We start from the raw sequence: 11,627 nt of genomic DNA on the forward strand, positions 1-11,627 counted from the left end.
GCCACTCAACAGCATGAACAACAACCATCCAAAAATACTAGAGGGGCATCCGCTTCAGTTTAAGATAGCAGAACTACTAAATTGGTGAATGTGCGAGTGAAAGAAGACTCTAATTCTAGAGTGGCTAGGTGCATCTATTCATGTGGTATCCCATTCAATGTTGTTCGCTCTCTTTACTGGCAAGATATGATAAGGGCAATTAACAAAGCTCCTCAAGGGTACAAGGGGCCCAACTATGAGAAAGTCAGAACTCAACTTCTCAAAAATGAAGAGTTTGTGGAGGATATCTTATCACCAATTCGTTCTTCCTGGAGTAGCTCTAGAGTCTAGGGTTACCATAGTCTCAAAAGGATGGACAGATGCAAGGCGCAAACCATTGATAAATATCATTGCCACTTCCCCTAAAGGAGCAATGTTTTTAAAGGCGGAAGACTGCTCAGGAGAGGTAATAGATGCACTATTAATTGTTGATGTTATTATAAAATCTATTGAACAAATAAGACCTAATAGGGTGGTGCAAGTTATCACGGATAATGCACCAATTTGCAAAACTGCAGGTTTAATTATTGACGGGAGGTAATGACCATATCTTTTGGACACCCTGCATTGTCCATAATTCGAATCCGATCATAGAGGAGATCGACAACAAAGTTCCATGGATAAAGGAAATCACAGGAGAAGCAATGGAGATTGTTAAATTCATCACCAACCACCACCAATCTCAAGCAATATTTCAAGAGTAATCCAAATTGGAGTCATTAAAAGTTGTTGAGACAAGATATGCCTCAAACTTCCTGATGTTGCACAGCCTTATTGAGGTTAAGCAAGCATTAGTTTCTATGGTGGTGAGTCAACTTGGGGTTGAGTGGAGACAAGCAAATTTAGAGCGGGAATATATGGTGCGTAGATTGTGCCTTGATGAGGACTGGTGGAGCAAGATAGATTTCTTGCTAAAGTTCACAACACCTGCATTTGAGCTCTTCAGAATGCTGATACTGACCAACCTTTCTTAGGAGAGGTATATGATGGCATGGATTCCACGATTGAGAAAACTATGGAAATCATTTCACAAGAGTCTCCGAAACTTTTGTTTGTTGATGATCATTTTGCTGATTTAGTCAAGAAAATCATTGTTGATAGATGGAACAATTTCAACACTCCATTGCACACTTTAGCACATGCCTTGAACCCCAAATTTTATGATAAGGAGCTTATTGCTCAAAGCAATGGGAAGAGGAAGGCACCCCATAAGGATAGAGAGGTAGCTAATGGGGTGAAAAAAGCCCTTATGAGAATGTTTCCATCTCATCTACATAGGAGGTGAGGGAAGAATTTGTCAATTTTGCTGCAGGATTAGATGATTATTCAGATATATCAACTTTGAAGGAGAAAAGCACCATGAATCTAGTTAGGTGGTGGATTTTTCATGGAGAAACTGGTGTACATTTGCAAAACCTTGCCATTCGTGTTCTTTCACAAGTGGCAAGCTCTTCATTAGCAGAAAGAAATTGGAGCACCTATGGTTTTATTCATGCTGCGAAGCGCAACATGTTGGGCTCACATAAAGCAAAGAATCTTGTTTATGTGAACTCCAACCTTTGTCTTACATCTCGTAGGGGTCCAAAATATAGCAGTGGTCCTTCCAAAGAATGGGATGTGGATCCAGAAAGTCCCGATTTGGAGCTTTCTCTTGTTGCCCTAAATATTGAGGTCCATCCTGGAAGTGGAATTGGCCCATCATCTTCTTCAACACCACCATCCACTGTTGATCATGTTTTTGCTTCTATATTTGACGAGGATTAGTCTTTTGTCTTTATAGTACTTGCAGTCTCATAGTCTTTAATGTACTTGCAACCTCATATATATAATAAAAGGTTGATTTTGAGATTTGGATATATAATAAAGGTTGATTTTGGATATTCCGATATTGCTATTTTCATTATGTGATCATTCATGAATAAATGTGATGTACATTTAATCATAATGTTTAAACTTTAAATGTAATAAATTATAATGTATCATGCATGCTTTATGATTGCACATAACATTTCTTAAATGTCCTAATATATATATATATATATATATATGCGTTTCCCCATTTCCAAAATTTGCGGGGGTCACGTTTCGTACCTGTGTCGATTTCGGAAACTTGTACCCATTTCCCCGTACTGTGCAACTTAGGTGTACCCACATACAGAAAAAAGTATAGATCAAATAAAACAATGGACAAACACAAAGAAAGATTAGTTGCAAAAGGATTTCCATAAAAAGGTGTTGACTACGAATAATGTTTGCTCACCTAGCAAATGGACAAGCTAGAAACTATGTTGCCAATAGCAACTCAATGTCGCTGGGTTGTGCATCAGATGGATGTGAAAAGAGCATTCTTAAATGGGGAACATGAAGAATTAAATGCACATTTAACAAACAGAAGGGTTTGTGAAACCTGGTATTGGACACAGTGAGCCAACTACAACAACATTTAATGGATTGAAGCAAGACCCAAGCGCTTGGTATACATGGATTGATGAACATTTCCACGAAAATGGACTCAACCAATACATCAGGTCTAAACCTCCATGTAAAAATTGTGAGTACCAAAATTTTATATAATTTTTATTTTGCATATTGATGACATGATCATGACAGGAAGAAATAAAGCCTCCATTGTTGCACTTAAAGGAGATCTGATGAAAACATTTGATATGAGAGACCTGTAGTACAGTGAATTTTGGACTTGAACATAGTTTGTGTTGGTTTATTATACAAATTTAGATTGTATCGAGTTTGTAGACAGTCACATATCTACATCTGAGTACATGTTCCATTTGAGATCAACAACTATCTCATAGAGTAATGAGAAGAATCTTGGTGCTTTCCTCAATGGAAGCAGAATACAAAGTTGCAATGACAATGGTATGTGAAGCAGTAAGGCTGATAAGAGTGTTGGTAGACATCAGCTTTTTGCAAGAAAATTCAATAATGTTGTACTATGGTAATCAGAGTGTAAATCAGTTAATGACAAATGTCATATTTCATGCAGGAACAAAGCATAGATGTTGTACTATGGTAATCAGAGTGTAAATCAGTTAATGACAAATGTCATATTTCATGCAGGAACAAAGCATAGATGTTGTACTATGGTAATCAGAGTGTAAATCAGTTAATGACAAATGTCATATTTCATGCAGGAACAAAGCATAGAGTACACTGCCATACTTCTATAACTTGAAAGTTCAAACAGCTGTAACAGGAGGAACAAACTCAAACTAGCATTTTGTAAGATAGGAGTTAAACTTGTGGTCATACTCACAAAATCATTTAGTACAGAAATTTTGGAAGCTTCAAAGAATGTTTCAGGTGAAGAAAAACAAATTTTTATTAAATGAGAGAATTGGAAATGATGATATTTTCAATTCTATAATCTCGATGTTTGGCAGCATTTCTCCTTCAGAAATTTTACGTCAGAGTGCTTGGAGAGAGAAAAGTGTCAATCAAAAAGATTAGTATGGTGATGCAAAACTTCAAGGAATCTGCAAGGTAAACTTGCAAATGTGAAGGCGTAGATACTAGAAACATAGATGCAGAAGGCAAGGTGATTTTGTGGATACTGAAAGGTAAGAATGCAGATATGGAGACTTACCCACAAAGCAAGGATACAGGTACTGCAAAACAACACTGTGGATGCTAAAGTAGTGTTTGAAGTTCTGGACCTTGGAAAGTCAACAAAAGGAACAAAGGAAAAAGTGTCGCAAACGAAAAACCCAAAGCAGACACATTTAAACTAGATGGCAAGAAAAGAAATCTAGACCAGGTTAAAGCACAAAGTGAATCGAATGTCCAGATCCTGAAATCTAAGATGGCTAGTTGCCATAGCCAACATTGTTGACCAATGACTATACCAACAAATGAGAGAGCAGTAACGTGGTGAAGTATGATTATCACGAAAGCTATGGATCAGTTGCAGCTACAGAATTCACCCTAGTCAATAAGCAGAAACATTTAATTCGGTTAATCCTAAATGAAATTTTTGTAACACATAATAGTGAGTGAATAATTGTACATAACCGCAAAGGGAATAGGGACTTTAGTGTCATAAACTCAAAGGGGCCTTGGAGATGTAAATGGCAGCAAAATTTGTTGCACAGAATTTTGTTGTAATCTGCAGAACATTTTCTGTAAATGATAACCTTGGTTGTGTTGTGTCTCATGTTGTAATCATTCATTGAACAAACTAAATTAACTATCATTCATCGAGCAAACTAAATTAACTGACATCCTTGTTATATTCACATGTTAATTAAATCTACGTTTTTTTGACCTTGGTATCAAAGCTTCTATATGCAGAGGTCAATTTTTAGAGCACCAACCAGAATTGACAATTGCAAAATACCTGTGAGATGCTCAACAAGACAACTATAAAAGCATATATATAATGTACCGAAGTTCAAAGTTCAAACAGATAGTTTGACCATCTATGCATGGCCAAGTAATTTAACAAATTGGAATAAACGTGAAATACCACCATTTAAGAAGAAAGACCTTCGAAAACATCATTTGAAACCAGAAAGTAGTTATCAAAGTGGATATTGATGCCATTGAAATTCATCAACGCACCTACAACATCCCAGAGACCAATGAATAAAATGATTAAATTCTGTACTTGCACGCCTTCTTGGTTGTGCATCTCAGAATCTCAATAGCATTCTAATTGGCATGCCAATTCTGTATGCTTGGAGTGCTTGGAGTTCAAGCTGAAGCTCTAGGTAAACAACAAGAAGAGTTTGTCTACAGTGAACTTAATAGCATACTTTGGTTACATCTTCGATGAAGATAAATTGCATGCTGATCTAGATAAGAACAGGGTCCTAATTGAGTGGTTATCCTAACCTTGTTGCCATAGCTATAGAGTTAAATGAGGTCAAACTATCTGCATAAGTTTATCTAGCATTACTTTAACTTTGAATGCCAAATATGAGTACCGATAGCATTCCATCAAAAGATAGGTCACATTCTATCTAGGGACTCTATGATTTAATTGTCAAATACCCTACCTACTACAAGATGTACACAATCTTACAAGATGTCAAGAACTGGTGATACTATATTAATAGGTATTAGGGACATCTAAGTTGCAGGAAATGTGTAGTACAGGGCTGTGCCATGCACATTTCTGTAAGGCGGAAATGCATGTGGTGTGGCCATTAAACTAGTTTCTGGTTGTACAAATGCATTCCACATGGGGGAATGTGTTTCTAGGCTGTACCAGAATTCGGACAACACGTTTCCAAAAAGGTTTCGTTGATTTTTTACTCGTTTTTTCACTAGGTTTGACCAAAAATTCTCTGAATTAACATTAAATTCTTAAAGTAAAAGTTAACATTTCATTTATCTTTCCAAAAGGAAAGGAAGGATAAAGGAAATGTCAAGTTTTATCATTACCATTTAATGTTTCAGGATGTTTGAGAGTGGTTCCAGCCCATCAGACTCCATTAATATGAAGAAAGTAGAATTTAATGTCATTCAAAATTCAGCACACTTAACAGTTTTCAGGATTTCGGGATTGCCAGGATTACAGCATTTTTATTAGATTCTATCATGTATGAGCATTATGGAATCGGCATTTAATTAACAACACCAGGCCCTTTATGTACCCTGATGTTGGTGGTGCTGATTGTTGAATCCCTCTATCATCACCTTAGTAAAATGTACCCCTCACTAAAACCAAAATCATTGATTAGGCATGTTGAGTTTTTTCTACGATATTTTAAGGCTTGAATTGGGAAGTTTCATAAAAAATGGATGGTGTTGACTAATGTCTGTGGACGATCAAGGTAGAGCTGGCAAAGGTTAGACAAGCAGGTAGAGGGTAATAATAATGATCAAAATCCCAATATAAGCAATGGTGAAACATTGCTTATCATTTAAATATTCCTGCTTATTTATTCATAATGCTTTCTTTCAAAGTTTCAATATAATGTTATTCATAAAATCGCACCTTCTATATATACAGTGTACACACACATTGCATTTCCTGGTTTCCAAATTCTTGAGAAATAATGTTTCCGTTCTGGAAACTTGTACTCATTTTATATATATATATATATATATATGTATATATATATAGCCCCAATGGTTAGCTCAAGTGGTATAGCATCAGACATGAAGTTCGTTGATTTTGTTGCTAGTTGTTGCTGATCAAGGGTTCGACTCTTTTCGATTCCCTTGGGGCGAGGACCCGTAATCAGGGCTGACGGTTGACCATCCATGAAATGTGGGGAAGTGCTATATATACATTTCCCGGTTTCCAATTTTTTGATTGGTCATTGTTTCCAGCACGTTTCCATCCTGGAAATTCATACCTGTTTCCCTGTATTGTGCAACACAATCTAATTTGTTGCAAAGTCAATCCTTGAAATTGGTTACACAGATACAATAATTCAAACTTAGTCACTCCAAACAAGATGGGACACGAAACAAATTGGTTGACTTCCTTTCTTTACGGCTGATTACAATGTTGAGTGCCTTGTTGGAAATAAGGTTGGTTGAGTACATAGGATTCAAAGAGTTGTGCCCAAACACTAGGATTTGATCATAATGCTTGAACTGAGTTCAAAGATTGCCATTGGGCAAAGAATTCTACATGAGCTAAAAAATTATGTGCCTCAACCCAACCATAATTCACCAAAAAAAGCACTAGAATCTCAATTTATTCCTAAACCAGATTGCCCGTGCCTAAAAAGGAAAAGAAATTTGGCTCAGATTTAAGCCATAGTCTATATGAAACAAACCTATATGTCTATATGGAATGGCAAGGGCCCAGTCTACTAAGGTAACTTATCATGACAAACCCAAAACAATGCTTCTATTGGCCACAGAAAAGATAGATGTGAAAAAACTTATTGCTAATTCGCATCACATTAAACTTTAACGGCAACTAATAGGAAGTTTGGGTTCCTATATACCTTTGTTAGTATTAACTAGATCGTGGGAGTAACCTCAAAAAGAAAACGACTACAACTTGGTCATAATCAAGAGAATCAACTTGGGTATATATATATATATATATATATATATATATATATGCAAGAAAACTGTATCATGGCAACAGATGGTCATAATCAAGAAAATCAACTTGGGTATATACATATATATTTTGCAAAAAAACTGTATCATGGCAACAAATCAGGTTATCTCTAAAGAGACCACGGTCACTCATGTTCTGTCAATTTGAGTAACCGGTGGTCACTATGGTTAATTGAAATAGAATTTGTTTTTCAAGCATAAACAGAGCACGACGTTTCACCTACAACTCGATGGGTGGACAAAAGTGGTATGTAATATAGCAGTGCAATTACTACGAATGCATAGCCATTAGCAATAAAGATATGGGGCCAGATTTGTCGTATGCTTACTAAAGATACATTATAACCATTCGTGGCTCTACCACTAAATCAGTGTAAGAAGCATCTGCAGTCCAGACTCCAACGTCAATCATCGTTGGATGTGGCTAGCGAGACTACCCGGAAATCAATAGGAATAAGCTGCACACCAACATGCTTAAAAGGATTGCGAAATATAAAAACAGTGTGTATACACAGGTCAGAGTCTTCGCTAAAGAGAGAGAGAAAATTATTTTAATGTCCATAAGGCTAAATATAGCTTATGAGACAGATTGCTTCTTCATCTGCTTGATGTATTCGGCCATTTTTCTATGAAGCGTCACAATAAATGCTCCCAGCTTCTCGACAAACCCCTCGCTAAATAGATTATCTCCTTGACGCCCTTGGGGTTAGGCCCAAACAAATAAGCTGACGAGTAGATCCCTTTCCTTCAAATGGATCTGGCCAGATTATTACGTGGATGTAACAGTCATTACCCGTGGATGTAGCGACCACTCAATGACCATAAACAACAGTTGAAAAAAAAAACAAAAAAACAAAAACAAAAAACAAAAACACTGGGAAATAAATTTGAAATTTGCACCTCTCCCTTATCAACTGACAATCTTAATCCCAACAATTTGGTTTCTGTTCATCTCCATTCCTTTAAAGGTTTAAAAATAAAAAACAAAAATCAAACTGGTAGAATTTAAAGATAAGACTGCTTACTTTTTGAATTTAGAGACATTATGATACAAGGGTCCATAGAGATCGGGATCCTCAACAACACCCCAGCTATTCTCAATCTCTTTCTTCGCTAACAAAAGCTCTTGATTACGCTTCACGAACTCCTCATAACCCTGTCCAGCATAAGTTAAATAAACATATTTATATTCATGTCATTGGGAGACCCCGTATGGTTTATCAGGCTGGAGATAAAAAGAAGTTACAAGTGAAGTTGCACAATTTTTTCCAGCAGCTTCGCTATCATTAAATAAATAAATAAACTCCTGCTCACAAAGAAAATAATTCCAAAATGATAAAAAGAGAAACATAAGACCGGGAATGATCCCATTCTTGGATGGTAAAAAACCTTAATTTCTTCAGGTGGAGGTAGAGAGTTTAAATCTTCTAGAATCCACCCTATGTTACAATGGGTTACTGTGTTAATGCGAGTTGGCATCCATGCTTTCTAACATGTTGAATATATGTGTGTGGGGAAAAAAATGTGTAAAATCCGCACCTTTGAACGAGAGAGGCCTTTGTTGGAATTTCTCTGAAAATAATTCTCAGATTTATCTGTAATTGACCGATTAGCCATTTCGATACCAGTATTGGCACTGTAATTCACTCCTTTGTTAGAATTTCTTTGAAAAGAGTCCTCAGATTTATCTGTAGTTGATGGATTAACCATTTCGACACCAGAATTCTCACTATTCGCCTGTTTGATGGAATTTCTTTGAAGAGGATTCTCAGATTTATCTGTAGTCGATCGATTAGCCATTTCCACACCAGAATTGGCAATGTAATTCGCCATACTTGGCGTCCCATTATCATCAAGTATTGATTCAGCAGAAGTGGCAGGGACAGGGGCAGGGGCAGGGGCATCTGAATTGGAAAATTCACTGAGCTGGAAAGGGGAGGGCAGTGGGAGAGGGGAAGGACTCGAACTCTGGGCACGGGAGAATGAATAGGGGAACCAAAGAGAAGTGGTAGGAGGGTTTATCCATGAGTGGTACAACGAACAGGCTGCAGCAGCGAGTGCCACTGCTATTACTATTCTCTTCAGCTCCTTCTCCCATCTTTTCAGAAATCCCATGAATGAACGGATTGAATCCAGGTGCGTTAAATTCGAGGGGTACACTTTTGCTGTGCACTGCGAAAAGGATCGATATGTACTCGGGATCTTGTAATGGTGATCTCATCACTCATCACGCCAGCTCTGTAACAAAAGGGACCACAAAGTCTGTAACAATTTGGGCCCGGCCTGTTGCGAAATACGGTTTTGGAAATTCAGAATTCCACTTTAAACAGTGCACACCTCACACGTGGCGACTGCGAAGATGGTTAAAGTCTCCGGAGCGCAGGGATTCATAAAACCAGAACCAGTTGTTAAAGTCCCGTGCTTTACTCATTTATCGTTGGGCCACATTCAATAGAAAAGAGTACCTGGACCAGTTGTCAAACTCCGTGCTTCACTCATTTATGATTGGGCCACAATCAACATCCTGAATTGGAAGCACATATGATTGGGCCACAATCAACAGCATCAATTGGGAAGCACATATGTTGGGATTCATTTCTAAGAGTTAATTGGGTAATAAATGTATTTTTTTTAAATGTTTTGTTTTAATGAATATTCTGTAAAATAAATTTTGAATGGAGAAATGTATTATAAATATATAAAATATTTGAATTATAGTTTGTTTTTAGTGTGGATGTTTCTATAGTTAATAAATTGTTGTTGATAAATACTTGAGAAAAATTGTATGTTACAATTATCTGTTTGCTCCATGTTGAAGGTGAATTTTTCACTTATTTTTAAGAAGTTGACTTACTAATGATGTGAAGAATACTACACTTTTATAAAAAAATTAAATTTGATTATTCAATACAAATTTTAAATTTGAATAAAAATGTACTTAATTTATAATTTTAAATTCATTGCTTTTTTAATTAATATGTAAAAAATGTTTTTAAATTTATTGTGCTCTTTAACTAATATGAAAAAGGTGTTGTATTGTCTTTTCTTGTTATGTATACATTTTGACTCGATCAAATTACAAAAAATAAAAATAAACATAATAATACTAATTATTATTATTATTAATTAAACATTTTAATTCGGACAAAGCATATAAAAATACAAATAAAAGTAATAATTAAACCAGTTTAGATCCATCTTAATTCTTGATCTACAAACCCGTAGAGGGATCAAATTTTTTTTCACTCTAAAAAAAGTTTGTGTTTCAAGAGTTTTGATCCCTCCTAACACTTATTAAATCTGAATTAAATTTAATCTAAACTAGTATTTAATTAAATAAAAATAATATAATAATGAGTAATAAATATTAAAAACAATATTTTTAAATATAATGAGAAATATCATTATATTTTTATATAAAATTATATATATAATTAGATATACATTATTAGCTAATAAAAATTTGAAAATATATAACATATTAGCATATTTAATAATATAAAAAAATGAATAAAATATACTTTAAATATATTAACATATTTAATTACCTGATGGGGTGATCAATTGTGCACACACCTAGCACATGAGAGGCTCTCGGGATTTGCCCCTCCTCTAGGCGGTCATACTTTAAATATATTAACATATTTAATTCCCTGATGGGGTGATCAATCGTGCACACACTTGGCACATGAGAAGCTCTCGGGGTTCGCCCCTCCTCCAAGCAGTCATTAAAATAATACTCATGTGTCGTCTTCGCATTCAATCCACTCGAGTGATGATCTCTCTAGCACATTCAACAATTAAATTCCAGGGTATGTGAGCGCTCTTCTCCAATCTAGAAGTTTGGGCGATGAATTTGGGTCAGGAGGAGAATAGAGGTGCGTGAGACAGGTTCCATGGAGGCTCATTGGGGTCATGACCTTCATTTAGCAATGAAGTGGAAGCCGTTTTTGTTTCGGTTTGGGTTGGATTCGGCCTTCTGGCCTGCCCCTGGGATCCGGGCACCTTAGCGGATGGGGTTTCAAGTTGACTCCACGCCATTTTCGAGACATCTTGCTACATGCCTTTAAAAAGAAAGCGGGAGCTCTTAGATCTACCCTCTATTGTGTGGGGTAAGATATTAGTGTTCATAATTTGTTTTGCATGTCATTATAGTTGGAGGGCTTTGTCATTGCTTGCTTGTGGTTACTCCGTTGCTAGTTCCTGGACGGAAGTTACCTCTGGTTTCTATTTGTGTGGGGGTGTTACACCGGTCTCTGGTTAGTATTGTTGGTTGTTTGGGTGCCCATTTGGGGTCGGTGTTACTGAATTACTTTTTTTGTGCACTTGGGGTCGTGCTGTTTGTTTCAGTGGGTCAATTGATTGGTGGGCAGTGTTTGTCCTAGACATCTTTTTGATCTAGGCGGAGGCTTGCCCTTCTTGTTTCAAAGTTTGTGGGTTTTGGGTTCTGGTTTGTACCCATTCAGGGTATCAGTTTCTTGGTCTTGGTTATCGCAATTCCTCTTGCAGGTTCCATGAAGGATTTCCCTCGACCTTACTTA

General features: G+C 36.4%; 1 protein-coding gene across 2 annotated transcripts in view; it reads right to left on the reverse strand.

The window, feature by feature from the left end:
• Positions 1-9,596, reverse strand: part of LOC149258507 (putative glycosyltransferase At5g03795) — a 53,302-nt gene extending 43,706 nt beyond the window's left edge. The window contains exons 1-2 of one of the 2 annotated variants that reach the window (XM_089415450.1): positions 8,626-9,593; positions 8,112-8,242 (exon numbers count right to left, since the gene is read on the reverse strand). In XM_089415450.1, coding sequence (XP_089271576.1) covers positions 8,112-8,242; positions 8,626-9,201 — 707 coding nt within the window. In that variant the 5' untranslated portion in view covers positions 9,202-9,593. Of the gene's footprint in view, positions 1-8,111; positions 8,243-8,625 lie in introns of both variants that reach the window. The other variant, XM_089415453.1, reaches the window with a different exon arrangement.
• Positions 9,597-11,627: the final 2,031 nt, after the last annotated feature.

This window comes from Pinus tabuliformis, chromosome 6, assembly GCF_031772625.1.
Source record: "Pinus tabuliformis cultivar Carrire ecotype Pingquan chromosome 6, CPIR1, whole genome shotgun sequence".
NCBI lineage: Eukaryota > Viridiplantae > Streptophyta > Pinopsida > Pinales > Pinaceae > Pinus > Pinus tabuliformis.